Here is a 20,005-nt window from a genome sequence, read left to right on the forward strand (position 1 = left end):
GTATGTCTGTGCCTCCTACTTTCCAACATGCATATAAAACCCACACAACTGGATGTTAACTGAGATCAGGATCAATGTTACATCACCTTTATCACCTCTAAGAATAAGTTTTATAACTGGTTATTAGTTGAACAACTGACAAGCAATTGGCCAGGAATAAGCTCAAATGGGGCAAAAAGTAATCCCGTTCATTCAAATGCTCAAAGTAATAGCACCAACTATATTTGAGGTTATTTATTATATATTCTATCAACTTCAACCAAAATTAAATTATGCAAATTCCATCCTCTAAAGATTACCATATCTGCATATTTTAGGTTTTATTTAGTTAAACCCTATCTTATTTTACATTAATTTTAACATTAATTACATCCCAGAATCTATGGAACTGTGATGATTGAGTCTAGATTGTAACTGATTGAGATGATTGTGTCTAGAAAGCAAGTTCATATACCCTTCTTATGAAGCAAAAACTTTGTACATTTCCTCTTATTCTTATTGACTGACGTTTTCAGATCTGAATAGTACATCCAACCAACAACTTGGCTTCACTTGTTAAACAGACACCTTGGGTTTAAACATCTCCCAATAAAACCACTCAATTCCTTTCAAGCATTTTATAATTTTGTTGCACACATTTAGGTTATTGCAATAAATGTAAATATGGTATCCTTCTATTTTAGTAGTGGTGTCAACATTTCCAAACCAGCCGGTCAGCCTGCCCTTCTCCTGTGCTCTTCCATAGCAGCTTCTTTGCTACTACTGTTTCCTACAATGTGTTAGCATCTTTACATCCTTTCTCTTCATCTGACTTGCAACATGAACTCTGGAAGAGGACACTTGGTGACTCACACATCATCTGAGAATGTTGGCAGGTTTATCGTGGTCCTTCTTTTGTCTCGTAGAGGATAAATATTATAAATGACTTCATATAAATGGAGGGAAAATCTCAAACTATGATACACATCTTCTAGCTTTTCTGGAGAATATTTATCAACGTGAGCAATAAATATACATCGACACCTTTAATTCCTTATTCTGTGGAAATGATTGTTTTGCATGATTTCCTATTTTAATCCCATGTGAAAACATTTTTATTGTATTTTCTTACCTTTCTTGCCACTCTGTTGATAAGTATTTTATGTATAGATGTTGTCACATTTAGCTTCTTAAAACAAAGTCCTGAGATCCGTCCAAAAGAAGCCTCCATTTAGGAATAAATTAAAATTTTATCATGTTAAATAATTTTAGTGATAAGCAAAATTAACTTACTAAATTATTTTCAAATACTCACTGGTTTTTTAAGGGCATGTCCATTCTGGGGGGAATAAGGCATAAAGAAAGAAAGAAATTTAAAGTAAATATATTAATTGTCCTTCAAAACCATCAGAGTTACACTGTAAATCTATTTTAATACTTTCACATGAAAAACTTCTTGGTTTCAATATTGAGGGAGCAATATTGTGAACCCTGAATGTCACAATGTACATGAACCACGGATTTAGGAAGAAGTGACAACTAGATGGATTATAACCTACCTGATTCATGGAACACTTGTCAATGTGAACAATGACAATTTCCCCAGGGATTCTCACTAAGATGTAAGAAGCCATGCTGGATAGTGCAGCATTGTTTCCATCAAACGTAATAATGCTCAGCTCTGACAACATGGAGCACCGACCTAAGACAAAACAATGTACACAGAGGCTGTTAAACTACACTTTGAAGTTTTTTTAACTATTTTTTTCTCTTCAAAACATACCTTCTTCCCAACTCCTCTCCTACTCTTACCTAATGCTTTTGATGGTTTATGGTTTGTTTGTGTGTGTATACTTATGTGCATGTACAAATGCGTGTGTGTGTTCCATTGCTTTTAATCGGGGTTTGCTGTGTAAGCATGGATAAGGATTATTTATTTAGGTGGAGATAATGTACAAGTGGCCACATCACCGAGAAATATGACTTCCTCTTGCCTGTAACCTACAGTTCTGTGTTGAGAAGAAGAGAAGAGAGGACGATGAGAGGAACTTTTAACTAAGGAACATTATAAAGATATGTATAAAATTATTTTAAAAATACATTTTTTTAAAACAGGGATTACCCAGACCTATTCTGGGGACCAGAAAGTCCAGAGATGGTATCTAGAACTCTGTTGTAACAAGTCCTCTATGAAATGCTAAAACTTAGTATAGGCAGAAGGCATGATCACAGCCAATTACAAGATCTATTTATTCTATTCATACAAGGCTCTGCCAACATGACCTCAAGATTTTTATTCTTTTTAAGGCACTCAATTATAAATTAGAAAATATATTAAAGAATGCCTTGTTAAATTATATTTTGGGCATAAGGAAATAATATATTTACACACACATCTTAGATCTGTGTTTAACAACAGCAACTCAAAAAGTCATATAGTAAGAATTGAATCACAGATCAGATGAAGAAGTGTCAAAAGCAACTGCTTGGTCTGGTAACATAAGCTCAAACAAAAATGAACAAAGACCTCAACACTCTTCTCTGATTCAGAGAGTTCACCATATGAGAAATGCAAACTTACAGGGACATTCCCACTCAGGGCAGCATATATCAGTGTTCACTTGAACAGGCCATCCTCGGAACCCACAGTCTGGCATTTCCAAGTCCGTCGGGCAATTCAGAGACCAGTTGTAAAAGGTCCACTCCATGTTAAGGCAGATATATTGACTACAGTTATAAACAGGATCAAATTGTTGAGGCTGTGAATAAAAGAGCAAAATTAGTTAAGTTCCAAGATGCAAAAATGCTTTCATTTGAGCTTTAAATTTTGCATTCACAGTGTTCTCATAAGTATATATTTCATAAACCAAAACCTTTTCAAAGACAATTAAAATTTTGTTCTTTTTTTGGCAAAGCATCTTGACAACAACCAACAAATACCTAGAATTTGCTTCAACATTGGTGAGATCATGTAAACAGCAGTCTTTTCGTTTCCATTTTTATTAAATTGGGTATTTCTTATTTACATTTCAAATGTTATTCCCTTTCCCAGTTTCCTGTCCATCAGCCACTTAACTCCTTCCCCTCCCCTTCTAAAAGGGTGTTCCCCTCCCCATCCTCCCCCTTACCGCCCCCCCAACAATCCCCTACACTGGGGGTCCAACCTTGGCAGGACCAAGGACTTCCCCTTTCACTGGTTCCCCAACAAGGCTATTCACTGCTACATATGCAGTTGGAGCCCTGGGTCAGTCTATGTATAGTCTTTGGGTAATGGTTTAGTCGCTGGAAGTTCTGGTTGGTTGACATTGTTGCTCTTATGGGGTTGCAAGCCCCTTCAGCTCTTTCAGTCCTTTCTCTAACCACAGTCTTTTCTTAGAAATTTTCTAGATCATTTTATGAGCAGATTTGTTCGGTAAGACTTACAATTTAATCATATCCAAATTCATTTCATTACTAGTTCATAGGTGAGATGTTCTGTCAAATAAATGTCCATTGCTACCAAGCCTGATAGACTTGAGTTCAATATCACAGGAGAAAACTGACTCCCATAAGCTGTCTTCTGACTTCCATAAATGTCTCATGGTATACATGTGTGCACATGGGTGCACACACACACACACACACACACACACACACACAAATACACACATATAGAGCAGACATATCCACAGTATGCATGTATGTATGTACATATATGTGTGTGTGTGTGTGTGTGTGTAAATATATCCACAGTTGTTTGATATCTATGAAGGATCATAATTTTATTCTCCCTTCCTTCCTTCCTTCCCTCCTTCCTTCATTCTTTGATGAAGGTTTGAAGGTAGCCCAGGCTTCCCTTGAACTCGGTATGTAGACAGGTGAGGCTGGCCTTTAACACTTGATCCCTTGTCTCCATATCCCACATGCTATGATTGCGCACACAGATCACAAAGCTGATTTTGGGAACCTCTGAGTTTGCTGAATTCATATTTACAACTGCCTCAGCTCTTCCCTTTTATCCCACTCCCCCAGTAACTCCACCCCTTCAGTTGTTCAATGCAAAAGTCTTAAAACTCTTGGTAATTCTATTATTCACATCTTACATCTAATTCCTCCCAAAGTGTGAAAACTCTGCCTTTCAAACAGATCCAGTGCCTAGTCATTTATAAACATCCCCACCACCATCCCTGTCTAGGCCACCATCTGCTTGTGCCTGGGATGCTAGCTGGCTCTGTTGCCCTTTACTTCCTTTATACCCCACAGGTAAGACAACAACAAACTGATTCAGAAACAGTTTGGGAGATATGATTGTTTTATGCTTCTAAACTTATAGCCTTCCTATGTCACTTAGAAGAAAACCACAGACTTCATAAGAATCTTCATACCTAATCACTTTACTTCCTGCTTTGTTCTTCCCTTGCTCACTGTTCTCCTAGTTGTGCCTTAGCTCTATCACTGTTCTTCTAGTCATGCCTTAGCTCTATCACTGTTCTTCCTGTCATGCCTTAGCTCTATCACTGTTCTCCTAGTCGTGCCTCAGCTCTATCACTGTTCTTCTAGTCATGCCTTAGCTCTATCACTGTTCTCCTAGTCATGCCTTAACTCTATCACTCTTCCTCTAGTCGTGTCTTAGCTCTATCATTATGCTAGACACAGTTTAACCTCAGGATCTTTTAATTTCTGTGTTTGGCACCTGAACACCATGCCTGGCCCAATGTGGTACTTGACAAGCACTAGTTGAGTAAGTAACTAATAAGAATTTGGAGCGTCTGAGAAGTAAGGCACCTTCATCTTTTTTGGTTATGGTATATCAATTTTGCATAGAGCCTCACATGTAGTATCCACACAATAAATATTTTTATGAATCAGTGATTTAAGGAGAAGTCTGACCAGATAATTCTAGTTTTCTATTTTTATTGAAAATATATTTTCCTGCAATGTATTCTGCTTTATGGTTTCTTCTCTCATAATTCCTCTGAGATCATTTCCACTTTCCTTCCCACCCAAATCCACATTCTTTCTTTTCTCTTTAGAAAACAAATAGGCATCTAAAATAACAATAACAAGACTAATAATAATAATAAAAGCAAACATACTGGAATAGGACAATTCCTTATCAAGAAATCATTCTTGAGTGTTTACTTACCTGTTCCTTTTTCTTATTGCAAGCAGAAATTAATTAGTAAGAATCAGCTGAGATAAGAGGATACAGTTGTGGAGTATAGAGATGTATAAATCAGGAAAGTGTCTGCCTTTCAAGAATAAAACCTGAGCCTAGAATTCATGCTAAATAGCTTGAACAATCCTACAGCTGGGTCATGGCATATGCACACACAGTTAAACACATTCACACACATGCATTGAAATCACATTTGCAAAATATAATGTATACTCTGCTTCCTTTTTAGAAAATACCTAGACGCTGTACCAAAGGAAGATTGTATTCATATAGTGATGATACTTGGATTTCTGTAAGTGTTATAAGAAACAATGAAGAGCTGAAAGACACACAGCCATACCTCACATTCCAAACCTGGGGTCGGTGTCATGTCTGACGGAGTAGCCATGTCTGTGTTTATAAGAAATGAAAACACATCCTTGTTAGTGGGACAGGGGCCTCCATGAATGGATGCTATGTGTGGCTAAAAAAAAGCTAAGAAATTTTACATAGATTATTTCCTTTGTTCTTCCCAAGTCTCAAGGAAGCAGATAAAATAAAAAAAATACCTTTGAAATTTTACAGAAACTTAAATTAAGCCATTGACATACCTGGTTAATAGTATGGGCAGACTCTAACTCAGGATTTCTGGTTCTAGAACACTAGCATTCGATGAGGCTTCTACAAACAGCCTCAGTAATGAAAGGATGTAGCACATTGGTGTAAACAGATACAAATATCAAGGGAGTCGCCAACCATCCCTCAGGAATAAGAAACTCCATGGGGCTTCAGCATTAAATTGTAACCTGGCTCTTTCCCTCTCCCGAGTCAGCCTCCAGCTTGGGCGAGCCAGTTAGAGTGAACCAACACCCAGAAGGGAAAGGCCTTGTTAACAGGATTATCTCAAAGGCACTTTCCACTGTTCTCTATCAATGCTGCAACAACTTCTGAAATACTCAGAAGAACTACAGAGGAGCCAAAGAAAGTCGCTAGAATTACAGTGTCTTTTACAGGATTTTAAAATACTGTAAGAACTTCTTATGGCGGTTACAAAAACATCACAAAATTTAGTAGCATAAAGCATCATCACCAATTTATTACATCGCACCCCTAGAAATCAGAATACTAAAATCAATGCACTGGTGCCGCTGTCTTCTGTAAACCCTAGGGAAGAAAGTGGATCCTTGGCAGTTCTAGCTTCTGTGGATTGCCTAGAATCCTTGGCTCATGCTACCCCTCACTAAAACAGTAGCACAAACCCCATCTCTCTCTCTCTCTCTCTCTCTCTCTCTCTCTCTCTCTCTCTCTCTCTCTCTGCTGTCACATTATTTTCTTCATGTCATCACTGACCCTTTACCACTGCAGTTTAATTATGCTTGGCCCACAGAGGGTGACATTATTAGGAATTATGTCCTTGTTGCAATAGGTGGGGCCTTGTTAGAAGTATGTCATTCTGGGTTAGACTTTGAGCTCCTATGCTCAAGCTCCACCCAGTGTGAAAGTGACAGTCTCCTCTGCCTGCCATTGGATCAAGACATAGAACTCTCATCGCCTTCTCTAGCACCGTGTCTGCCTGGACACTGACATAATTCCCACCATGATGATAATGGACTGAATCTCTGAAACTCTAAGCATGTCCCAAATAAATGTTGTCTGTTTTAAGATTTGCCTTGGGCGTGGTGACTCTTCACAACAATGAAACCTAACAAAGGCGCCCTCATGCTTATCAAAACCTCATGACTATATTAAACCTACATGGATAATTCAGGTCAATACTCCAAGATCAAGGTACAGTAACAAATCAATCAACAACTTTATATCAGCAAAGTCCTTTTGACATGAAACATCACATAGAGACCACAGGAGGATGAAGACATACAGTTTTTTTTTTGAAGAGTCATTTCAGGCTACCATAGTCTACAAGATAATGTCTATACAATTTTAGTTAATTCTGTGTTCTATTTTATAATCTCTAACGTGAAGAACAGTTAGAATATATGTCAAATATCCCACTCACTGATCATATAAACAACGTTCATGTTACACATCTAGATGTTGCCTCCACCAGTGAATAAGGTTTAATAGAGACTTAAATGTCATTTCCCAAGTAAATATGCTGTAATGTTCTCATCCTGTCATAGCACAAAAGCACAGAGGAGTCTAGTGACTAGGAGGTTCTTATGATCTTCATAACAAAAGATGGAGTAGTACCCAGAATTGGCGCAGAGTTACCAGCAATGTCTGACTGTAGAATGTCCTGGCAGTCACAGAACTTTTCAGACTGAGATAGGTGGGTCACCATATTTTCTGATTCTTTTTCAATACTGTTTTGGCTATCCCAAAATAGAATATTTTAGTCTATGCTTTAGAGTCACTTTGTCAATTTCTTTGTCAAATAGACAAATTTTAAGAATGCTGCTATCTCAGCAATGTAAACTCTTCTGTGAATGCAGGATGTCTTCTCATTTGTGTTCTTCTACCTAACTCCTTTAATAATATTTTGCAGATTTCATTGCAACCATATTTCAGCCCATGGCTATTTTGTTAAATGTATTTTCAAGTATTTCATATTGTTCGTTAATGTTGTTTTAGCCCCTGTATTATTGTATTGCCCTGGCAGGCCTGGAACTCACTATGTAAACCAGTCTGGTCCTGAATTTACAGAGTTCTGCCTGCCTCTGGCTCCTAGGTGCTAGAATTAAATGCATGAACTACAACCCCCAGCTTATTTTGCTAATTTTTGATGTGACTTAGTGTTATTTCTTTTCAGATATTGCATTGCTTGTGTAGAGAAAGACAATTGATTTTTATATTAATCTTAACATTCTTTAAGCTTGATGGGATTTACTACTTAATGGACACCATAGATAGATAGATAGATAGATAGATAGATAGATAGATAGATAGATAGATAGATAGATAGATAGATAGATTGCCTTTCTGTTCACATTTTTGAAGTATAAAACATATATTCTATATGTGAATTGTTATGGTTAAGTAGGGTGGGCATTTGAGATGTATGTTGAGTATTGATTTGTGATGTCAAAGTAAACACTGGTATTTAGAATTATCAGTCTTTTTCCTTGAAGACAGAATATGCAGTCTTATTCCATAGACTTATTCATTCATAAGTTCAGTGAAGTAGGATTTCTGGCCCTTCCCAACATAAATATTTACAATGGTAGTTCAATTCCTTATCGCCACAAGCATTAAGTGCATGTTGAGTACTTACCCTGGAGACTATCATATAATAAGCCTGCAATAAACATTAACTCACAAGGATGGTGATGCCGATGATTATTATAATGAGTCTCTAATCTGGAAGTACCATAAAGAACTTAAAACCCTTCAGTGATTGCCTTCAGAAAAGAAACTCCGATTCAATTGGCACAGACCTTTTATCTCCGATCATCCCTTTCATTCAATCTCTTGGCTCAATTCTGAATATTCAAATTGACATGTTCTTGAATGAAATAGCTTCCACACTACGTGTTTTCTCTTACTTCCAAGCCTTCCCATGTGCTGATCTTTCAAGCTAAACATATTTTTACTTCTTCTAACTTACACCTCCTTACTACTGATAACTTTTTGAGGCTTTACCTCCAAAATAATCATTATGGGCTCCTGTGCATTGTTCCTATATAGTTCTATATAGATCCTATATAGTCATACATTATAGTCTTATATAGATCCTATATAGTCTATATATATATATATATATATATATATATATATATATATATATATCCTGAAAGCCAACTCCATTGCCATGGATTTTGAAGAAATCTTAGAAGCATACACTAACTGAAATGGATAAAGAGGTTGAACAACTACAGAACACACACAGACATACACACACACACACACACACACACACACACACACACACACACACCACCCTTAAAATAACAAAAGCCACTTCTGGGATTTTTATCAACTTGGTAGTCTATGTCCTAACAGCTTGGATAAATAGGAGCGCTACCCAAATCCCTGGATATGACATCTTACCTGGTGGTACTAACGCTGGTTCTGTTGGAGTCAGTGGTATGCCTGCAAATAAATAGAGATGCCCTGCATTGATCTGCATGTCCTTCAAAGAAGAGCCACCTAATTTACATACAGCTCTTTGCCTTCAAGGAGGATGTGTTAGGAAAGAAAACAAAGAGGGACGGGGAGAAGCAAGACTTAAATGTTTTAGAAAAATTGGGAAGGCTTTTGTTTATTTGGTTGGTTTTTGTTGTTGTTGGGTTTTTTTGTTTGTTTGTTTGTTTTAGTTCCATGGAAGGGAGATTGAAATGAGTTATTATTCACTGTCTCAAACTTCTAATTGTAACCATTTGCCTCAGGGAAAAAGTATCCATTTTTCTTTTAATTTTTTTTCTTTTTTCTTTTTTTCGGAGCTGGGGACCGAACCTAGGGCCTTGCACTTGCTAGGCAAGCGTTCTTTTAATTTTTAACAGTAAATGAAGCAAGGTCCATACTTACAGTCTTCTGGATAAACACATTTAAGAGTCACCTCATCCAGGATCATATGCTTGGGGCAATATGGTAAACATCCTTCAACCCTTTAAATGGAAAAATAAATGAAATAAGTGTAAAGAGAAAAATCGACATTAAACACTTGTAACTGAGGTTTGGTATGCCTAAACATTTTTCATCACCATAATCTGGCACTTGGGAGAACTCCATTTGCCACTACTGCATAATAGTTATGAAATTTATAAAACCACAAACCAGGAGCTCATAAAGAAGATTACTATAGTGTAGGTTTTGTGTGTGTGTGTGTGTGTGTGTGTGTGTGTGTGTGTGTGTGTGTGTGTGTATAGATGCTTTCCGAATCCAGAACAGAGTGTCAAATCCCCTGGAGATGAAGTTACAGGCAGTTGTGAGATGCCCATTGTGAATACTGGGAACATAACATACTTAAGTCTTCCAGGAGAACAGTGCTCTAAACAACAGAGCCACCTATTCAGCCCATACTTTAATTTTCTATGTATTAGACATCTGAGTGGGTTGCTATGATATTTGATTGTTATTGTCCTGAAGGAGCCTGTGGACCAAAACAACATCAGCAGTGGCTTTCCTTGCCTATTATCCAGTCCTATGTTCCCTGAAAAGAAGCATTGGGATCTCAATGGAAAAGGAGTGGTACACAGCCGAGGTTCTTTTCATAGAATCAGGTAATCATGGCAGTGGAGGAAGTTCTCAGGAGCCTCATCTCTGCGGTGATGCAGGTGGATGTGTTTAGAGTTGCAAGCTGGGGAAGGACTGGGTTCAAGGCCTAGGATGTGTAGTGTGAATAAAGAACCCCCTTCCTCATACGAAATACAGAAGTAAAATGAGTCTCAGAAGTTTCAAGATGTCATTGGTTGGAGGACTGTGTAAGCATGTAGGCTACTATTCTTCCCCAGGAAGAAAGCCAAAGTATGACTAAGATCCTATTTCCCTGCCGTCCCATTGAAGCTGGTGTCCAGTGTATCCTTATTGGGGAAAAAATGTAATCTTCCCTGTGCAGCCAAGTCTGGTTATTGGATTCTAACATGCCACAGAGAATTAATGAGGACCCTTGTATGCAAAGGCTGATTATCTGCCTCTCAGATACACTAGCAGGCTGTCATAGCATTTTTAAATTTTCAAAACACTTCCTATTGCTTCATCTGTTAATTATTTGGACAAAGATGCTCAGCCTTTCTATTAATGATAAACACAAGCTTGACACGACAGGTCAGCAGCAGCAGAGGGCAGTGTCTGCGAAGCAAATGCTTCCCTCCCACTGAACAGGCTTAATGAGGGATGGGTAGCAAAGCCTTAGAGACCACATTTACAAATGATTCTTTTAAAACATGAATAGTTGGTTTCTATATGATTGTTTGCTTGTTTCATACAATGGACTTGAGTAATAAAACTTGAAGCAATAATATAATCCTATTTGAAACTTTATCAGGCAGCAGAAGAGACATTAAAGTTATAAGAGAGTTCACAAGCTAAAGACCGTAGATATAGTTAAACACAATAATCCTTATTCTTTAATATATACATTATTACTTATTTTTCAGTTTCTTTGAAAAGGGCAAAATTCATACCTATTCTCTCCAACCGTTTTCCAAAAGCCATTATTAATAACCCTTATCAATAACTTTATAGTTGCACATGGCAGGACACAGGTAGTCAAACTCTTTTCCCTCAGGCTGGGAGGCTTATCTAGAGCAGACTGACCTCTGAGTCTCAGCTGGCCTGCTCTAAAACAGGCAATAATGCTACTAGCTGTTCCACAGCCTTAGGAGATGCCACCTGAAGGTGCTGTTGACAGACTGTCTCCTTCTGAAAGACTGAGAGCTTCTAACATAGCCCACGTCTTACTTATTCACATGCCCAGGGCGTTTCACAACACCAAGATAGGAATAATCCTTCTGAGAAGAAGCTCCTAGGTCTTTAATACAAAATGACCTCAAAATAGTCCCTCTCACTCTGAGTCCATTTCCTGTTCCTCCTTTACAGCAAAATCCCTGCTTGTGGGAGCTGCTTCCACGGCCTGCTTCCATCCAGCCTCTTCCTCACAGCCAGGATACCACACCCTATGAAGGATTCTCAGTCTTAAATTTGATATCCTGGAAAGTAAACATCTTTTCCTAACTTTTTCCTTATCTCATCACAGGTCAACACAGACTTTCATGGAGTTAAGCGATTTGAATTCCTGATAATTGTCCAGTGTTCGTCTTTGTGAACTGAAGTTCCCAGAGAAAGCCGCCCATGTGTTAACAGTTCTACGAGGCTAGCAAATGGCGGGTTAGGGCTGCCAGACGAAGGGGGGCGCTGGAACGTTGCCAATCTGGAGCTGTGATCTCTTGAGCTAACTTTAGAGTCCATTAACATCCAACCATTGCTCACTATTGCTCATATAACAATCTTACAAATCCAATAAACTCTTTGGGGCGGTACTAGCAAAACAGATCATACTAGCTTCCACTGAGCCAAAAGCTCAGCTTTCCAAAGCCCATAGCAGATATTTCCCACTTTGCTGTAATCTGCTGACCTCAAATTCCCATTAGTGTATTTGAAAAATGTCTTTATTTATGTGTGAACCACTTTCCAGTTGGGACATGGTATTTGTGGCAAGGGCAATCCATATTCTGACAGCTTGGGGGCTCATGCCTGGATGGAGAATAAAGTGCCTCTTGCCACTATGGGTAAGAACTGTACTTTGCAAGGAACACTGTGAAAGAGGCAAGTTCATCCAGTTCCAATACCTCAAGGCTGGGGTCACTCTGAAGTGCTCAAGTCCTCTTTCCCGTCATCATTCTATCAGCACACTCTAAATTTCAAACATCTCCAGAACCTGATTGCATGACCTCTAAAGACTCCCAGATCAGCCAAATCCCTTCTGAGCTCCGTAACTGGCATATTCTGCCCTGTTCCATCACCAACAGTCTATTTCAGTTTAATATCCATACAGCACATAACAGATCTTGCCGTGTCTTCGAATTAAGTATGCCAGTCTTATCTGCCTCGCAGTAAATGGCCAAGTCCTCACAACAGACTTGCCAGCCATAGTGGTTCTCCGGTCTCAGCTCCCACTCTTTCATGTCTATTCATGTTTCACTTTACTTAAAAACAACTTTGCTGAGCTTCAAATGTGTATCAAATATGTTCCTACCACAGGACCTTTTGCAAGTTTCTTAGATCAAAACTTTCTTCTGCAAATATCCATAGGGCTATCCTTCACATAGCTGATAGGATCACAACTTCCGGATGTCCTCTTCCCCTACTACAAGTCAGTCTCTCTCTCTCTCTCTCTCTCTCTCTCTCTCTCTCTCTCTCTCTCTCCCCTCTCCCCTCTCCCCTCTCCCCTCTCCCCTTTCCCCTTCCCTTTCCCTCTCTCCCTCCCGCCCTCCCTTTACCTATTCCTCTCTCTCCTCCTCCTCTTCCTCTTCTTCCTACCATTATTTTCTCTATAACACACAGCACTAACAACACAACATATTCTATATGTATACTTTTGGTTATTTTGTGCTTCAACCCATCTGTAGGTCACATGATGTCAGGCATTTGTCTATTCTTTTCATAACACCACTTAGCAGCAAGCTGAATTATTCACATATAATATAGATCTTCAATACCTATTTGAGATTAAAATTAAATTAACCTGTAGGTCAGCATGTGGAACAAACAAATGTTGAATTTTGTTTTCTACTTTTCGGCCAACACAAAATCACCTGGGACAGAATCTGTTGCTACTGGAACTTGTGGGCTTATAGGCTAGCGTTACTTACGGTGGAAGGAATGTACAGGCTAGGGCTTCTGGATCACTGCATGTTTTAAAACAAGGAGTAGCACAAGGTTCGTATCTCCACTCACACATCCTCCTGTAAGGGATCACTGCCTGGATTTCTGAGACAAGAGGAAGTTGGGGTTATGCATATTGAGACACATATTTTGAAAACTATTAACTTTGTTGTTTGACTCCTCTTTTTTCATAGTGTCCTACAACCAACAAGGCTGTCTGATAAAAGCAATACAATTCCCGGGGGACCAAAAGATCTGGTGCTCATGTTGAATGCTTAAATGCATATCTAGCATCAAAGATTGTAATGCTTTCCCGTCTCTTACATTTAGTGCCACTTTCACTGGTTTTCCCATCATAGTTGAGAACTATACTTTTTAACAACATTATTTTATTTTGCTTTTTCCTTGCTCAACTCTGCTGAGGAAACATTACTTGCGATCTAAAATGAAATGTGTTTTCATTACAATATCCGAGCAGTTTGCCAGCCCCAATCAATGAGGAAAATGATAATAAAAAGCAAAACAAAACTAAACTAAACCAAACACACACACACACACACACACACACCTCAAGAGCAAAACTCTTAGGAACATGTTTCGTCCTTGTCCTTCCCACAAACCTTAGCACACCGTCTCATACGTGGTAAGTATTTCTTGAATACCAAATTAAAAATCAGCGTGATTGAAAGAGAAATGTCTATAGTTCCAAAAGATCCTTTGCTTAACGGCTTTTCTCCTATAAACTCTGGCAATATATTTTCTTTCCCACATCATGGAGAAGTCTTTCTAGAAAAGCTCAGATTTACCTGTACATAACGCATCATTTAAATCAGTATCTTGTCTCTTCTCCCATGAAGATTTTAACTCTAAAGTGTGACAAAATAAAAATGGACTGTTCTAGAAAGACTGTGTGTCTATGCAGAGCTCAGCTGAAGTTCCAGCTTCATGGATCCTAAAAGAGGACTGGCTTTAAGACCAGAAGACCACTAGAGTCTCCCAGTGCATGAAGCCTCTAGTGATGGGTATCTCACTTGGGGTCACTGACCATTCTTCACATCACCATGAGTGGGATTGCTAGATCTGACTCTAATAGAGCAGAGATGTGGATTAAAGGGAAGATGGAAGCTTATTAAGTTCAACTTCACAGAAAATCAATTAACATAATCACAACACTCTACAGAATGTTATACAGGCATGTCAGTATTCTCTTTTCCTCAAGAGCCTAGAGGAAGAAGAAATGTCCCCAGGTGGCCTTGGCTATCCCCAACTTTTAGAGTACCACTTGGGCTTCTTATACTAGGAATGCCATAGGAATGTCCTATGCAAATACAAAGACAAACTATTGAGGCTAATGGGGCCTGCCTCCCTAAGCCAGGGCATCCTGAGAAGTCTGTGCTTTAAAAAGTCAGTGGAACTCAGAGTGCTGATCCCTCTGTGGAAGTTCATCGGGAGCATGTAAAGACAAGGCATTACCTGTTCTGACCTGCTGTTCTGAGCAGGGGAGGTGGGGATAAGGACATTAAGTCAGGTGAATCCTAAGCCTCTGTGGATTCCTAGCACCTGTATGAAAAATGATTAATTTCCTTGTCCTGACTCCTTCTGACTGATTAGAAAAAAACAAGTGCTGAAACCATCGAGACTCCCAACCCTGCTTTGAGCCCCTTGCTGGAGTAACACTGTCAATTGCATTTACACAAAACTCCTGTCAGACTTAAAGCCTCTGAACCCAGGGATTCATGCTATAGAATACTGCTAAAGTACAATTTGGGTTTTCTGAAATCCACCCATTAAAGAGCTTTTCACAAGCCCATGCACAGTAGAGAAGGCCGTATTGATCTTCTTCAGGGGATCAATTAAACTGGAACAGTATTCGGGAGACTACAGACAGAAGCCAAGCTGCTGTACTTTGAAAACAGAACGGGACTTCAGCTGTACAAAGAGAGGATTGCTTTCTGATGTGTTGATCTCCTCAGTGGCAGACCACAGAAGCTTTCTCAGAAATCTGACCGAGCTTATCCTAAAGAAACTCCCCAGAGGTCAATAAATGCATTCACTCTTGGATTCAGAAGACAGAGACAAACATGCTTTCTTTGAGTCTAAGAATCAGACTGATATAAGTTCTTCATATGAAAAAAAAGTAGATACAAACACTAGACCATTTCATGAGATGTGAGTGACTGGGTTCTGATGCAAAAAAACCCATTACGTACTATTTGTAATACATGGAGAAATAATTATAACGTTATTAGAGCTATTCTGATCCATTTATATCCATGCATTTAGCATAGCAGATAAATATCAGCATTATTCCTCCTGTACAGTTGATGAGTAGCCTGAAGAGTAGAAAGTTTAGGGTCACATGACTCAGATGTGCAAGCATCTCGCTTGACCTGCACATAGACTCAGGTACCTAATGTTAGCATCTGACATTGCCTTCACATCGTAAGAATTTGAGCTCCTCTTTGGAGCTCTCCGGAAGCACACCTTCTATGCTGAAGCTACTTGACTGCTTGAATTCCTCTGAATCATCGTATTTCGATGCTTTGACGGTAGAATCCATAAAAACAATGAAGTAGCCTTTCTTGCTGTATAATTCGAATGCACTGTAACCAGGAATCCAGAGGCCTTGGTGGTGGAAAAACGTTGCTCTCTGACGAAATGCCGAGCTCGCGTGCCACAGCAGCAAGCTAAGAGAGTCATTGTCGTGGACGTAGAGAAAGTAGTTTGGCCTTTCAGCAGATTCCAAGGAAACGAGAGCCAATGCTGTAAAACAGAGCATCTTAATGACTTAGGGCCTAAGAGAAAGGCAGAGCATAGGCACGGGCCTCGCAATATGCATTTACAAGGCTGAAAATAGTCAAACATTTTGCCATGCAAAATTAATGCCCATCTCAGGCACATCGGGCATGAATTAAAAGATTTTGAAGAGAAAAACCAACACTGTAAATGTGGTGGATAACAATGAACCCTGCCCCAAAACCAACCTCTGGCAAGCTCTAGTTTTTAACTTACCTAATGTGCCCTTGGGGGAGGGAAAAAATAATAGATATGTACATTTATAGGCTGTAATGTTTTCACATATAAAACCTATAAACCACTAAACCGTGATAGAAAAAGAATGAGAATAACAGAAAAAATACTAATTTAAGTGTGTTTTTACATCAGTGGTATCATGAGGAAAAAATAATTATCAGAAGGAATTTTGGTACACTGAGAAATTGTTATATACTCAATAGTGTTATTTATTTCTCAAAAGATGACAAAAATGGCTAATGAGTAATCAGACTTTACAAAGCACTGGATATGTACGATTGCATGCTGTTAATTTGCTTTAAAATTTTACTTTATAAGACTCATGCTATTAACCATTTTATTAAAATGCCATGCTGATGTTTTGGAAAAGACAGTATTTGTATCTTTTAAGAATGATAGTTACTATGAATCATAAAATCAAGAAATTTATCAAATGCGATGTTACCAAGGACGTTTATTTTGTCCCTTAACTGGCAAATATCATGACTGAGAAGCCAAAGGTGCAAAATAAAATCAAATAATTTTTCATGCAGAGAAAATCAGGTTCAACTAATATAAACTAGAGCTTCAGATTTGCAGAACTTAGAGGGTTCATTTTCCAGGACAAAAACAAAAATCATCATATTCATTAATTTCTTGTGCTTATAGAAGAAGCTGTGTTTGGTTTTAGGTAGACTTCAATGAAAATATAGCTGGCATAACAGGCCAGAGTGGACACACCCACAAGTGCCACAGGTGCCACACCCACAAGTAAGAACAGGTGGCAGGCAAATACAAGCCTGGGGTATAATTTGCTGATACAAGCCAGTAAGTGAAGGCAGGTTTAAGGAACTGAGGACACTGAGACCAGGACAGAGGAGATGTGCTATGGACAAAGCACTGTCATTATTGTCTATACTCTGTCATGTACATTCCATACTCCACTCGTGTGACACCAAATCAAATCCTCCCCCTTCACTTTAAGCGTCTATTAAAGTCCTTTAAATGTTAGGAATGAACAGTCTTTTAAATATTTTCGAATTAAGTTCTGTGGTTAATACCATAAACATTTAATCAGTGAGTTACTTAACACCAAAAAGACTCCACCAGACATCTGCAGTTCTAACATAACAATGCCAATAGATAAGCGAATTATTTTATATGTAAAACAGCCATTTTGTATGCGGAGGGTTTGTTTTATATCCCTTGGGGGAACTTAGAAAATGTCATAGCATATGAAATCCCCAATTAGTACTTGGGGAACGGTTAATGAAAAACTGTAAGTTGAAAAACCAAATTTGCATTTTTTAATTATACTTACAGGATGTCTTCTCTTTGAAAAGGCCTGGAGTGATCATAAAAATAAAAAATAAATTCCCACGATCGCTGCTTCTCGGCAAAGAGAAAATGCTTCTACTGGTAATATTGGCACCGAGAACAAGGCCACTTTGGCCATAACTTGCCAGCATGTACGGTCCTTCTCCAAGCCCTGGTGAAGGTGCGAGTAGAATAATGATAAATTAGCATAGCATTTTATGCTTTTTAAAATAAAAATACTCTATAAATATAAATATAAAATTAAAATCTATTTACTGATAAACTGACAACTTTTTTATAAAAAACAAGAATATAGTATAGAATATGTGTATTTAAAATACATAATTTAAACTTTGCAACTATAAATTATTATATAAATTTATGTACATAAATATGCATGTGGATATGTGCATAAAAATATATGAATTATTTTTATATGTAAAACAAAACTGGGTGGGAAAATGACTTAATCTTTTGCTCTTCAAATTCTCTCACCTTTAGGAAGAAATTTGTCTAGATGACCTTCCAGTCTAACATCCAAGGATATGTATTATATAGAATACATAAAACCTATGAGATAGCTCAGCAGATAAAAGTGGTTTCTGCCCCAGACCAATGGCCTATGTTTGTTTGATCCCAAGAAACCCCGTGGGAGAGAGAACCTGACTCATGGAGGCTGTCTTCTTACTTCCACATACATGCTATACCATACTGCACACACATACACATGTACTCACACATACATACGCACACACACACGCACACACATGCACATGCACAAATGCAGGCACAGATGCACACACTAAATGATGGGTATGAATTAAAATAAAACTTTAAAGATATTTCCTGCACTAATAGCCTCACACTATGATGCTCTTTTAATTGAATCACATGAAGAAAAAAAAAAAGAATGCAGGGGTTGGGGATTTAGCTCAGTGGTAGAGCGCTTGCCTAGGTTCGGTCCCCAGCTCCAAAAAAAAAGAACCAAAAAAAAAAAAAAAAAGAATTCAAAGACACAATATACAAATATACAACATTTTACTTTTGGGGGAATTTTAATTTGTCACCAGAAACATGAGACTACAATAAAGAGAAAGTAAGATGCCTAAACCCAGACCTGAAACTCCTGAGGAACTTTTCTGCAAACCTCATCTCATAAAAACAAGTATATAAATGATAACTGTGCTCATTAATACTTTTAATTACAGTTTTATGGTAACGAGATTAATGTGACGCCAACCCAATTTTTGCTACTAGCATCCATAATATAATTGGTTATAGTGAAACTTTTACCTAATAAAGTCACTCTGAACTCGACTGTGTAACCATGTTGATCGGGATCCTAAAGTCCACATACAGTAATGACAACGTCATTACCCTTCCATTCTGAGAAAACGACACACAACAGCCATCAAGGCCTTAACACACGGTACTGATGCTGAGGGTTATTGAGACCAGCCCAGAAACAACCTTTACTATTTTTGATTTTGTCTTCTGACAATTATTTATCTCTATATTTTCTTTGAGTAGTAGAATGACCTTTACAGCATAGTTTCTGACATAGAGGAGATAAACAGGGGAGAGAGAGAATTCAGCTGTAAATGCTCTGAGACGTTTATAATAGCTGTGAAATTATTTGGGGTAAACAAATTGAGAAAAGTCACTTAAAACAATGTTGTAGTTGTTTTTTCTTTATTATTTGAATCATAGAGAATCAATTCTCTGCCTATCCCTCCAAACCTAGCAGTGTCTCCTCATGGATGGATACCCTTCTGATACTGTGAATATGGTATCATAAATGGAACTAGAATTTGGTAATGTTAGTGTTTTATCTAATGTTGTAGTTACCTGGCAACAGCCTGATAGGCTCTTCCCCACAGTTACCTGGCAACAGCCAGGTATGCCTGCCTCACTATAAAAGGGGCTGCTTGCCCACTCTACTCACTCTTGTTCTTCCCTTCTAGCTCCAGCTCTGTCCCCTCACCCCTTCCCTCCCCTCTCCCCATTCCCGTCCCCCCACTCCATGTGCTGTGCTCATGACCTGCCTCTACTTCTCTACTCTTTCCTTCTTCTTCATTCTCCTTTATCCTCCACCCCCAATAAACCTAATAAACCTCTCCCGTGGAACCATGCTGGCCTGGTATGATCTGTCGCTTCTTCTGTGTCCCCCACAACTCTGGCCCTGCCTTTTTTGTGCATCTCTCTCATGTTTCTGTCTGTCTGTCTCCGTTTTCTGCTATCTAGCTTTCTCTTCTCCTTTTCCTAATTGCATGCGTG

At 38.5% G+C, this 20,005-nt stretch overlaps 1 protein-coding gene across 2 annotated transcripts in view; it reads right to left on the reverse strand.

Annotated features, from left to right (window-relative positions):
- Otogl (otogelin-like) overlaps positions 1–20,005 on the reverse strand; it is a 162,782-nt gene that overhangs the window by 26,853 nt on the left and 115,924 nt on the right. For both annotated transcript variants that reach the window (XM_087559476.1, XM_087559475.1), the window contains exons 32-41: positions 17,733–17,900; positions 15,884–16,162; positions 13,387–13,504; positions 9,602–9,681; positions 9,125–9,166; positions 5,478–5,527; positions 2,561–2,738; positions 1,539–1,681; positions 1,295–1,318; positions 1,112–1,204 (exon numbers count right to left, since the gene is read on the reverse strand). In XM_087559476.1, the coding sequence (XP_087415602.1) occupies positions 1,112–1,204; positions 1,295–1,318; positions 1,539–1,681; positions 2,561–2,738; positions 5,478–5,527; positions 9,125–9,166; positions 9,602–9,681; positions 13,387–13,504; positions 15,884–16,162; positions 17,733–17,900 (1,175 nt within the window). The remainder of the gene's footprint in view (positions 1–1,111; positions 1,205–1,294; positions 1,319–1,538; positions 1,682–2,560; positions 2,739–5,477; positions 5,528–9,124; positions 9,167–9,601; positions 9,682–13,386; positions 13,505–15,883; positions 16,163–17,732; positions 17,901–20,005) is intronic.

This window comes from Rattus norvegicus, chromosome 7 (genome assembly GCF_021556685.1).
Source record: "Rattus norvegicus strain SHRSP/BbbUtx chromosome 7, alternate assembly SHRSP_T2T, whole genome shotgun sequence".
NCBI classification, from domain to species: Eukaryota; Metazoa; Chordata; class Mammalia; order Rodentia; family Muridae; genus Rattus; species Rattus norvegicus.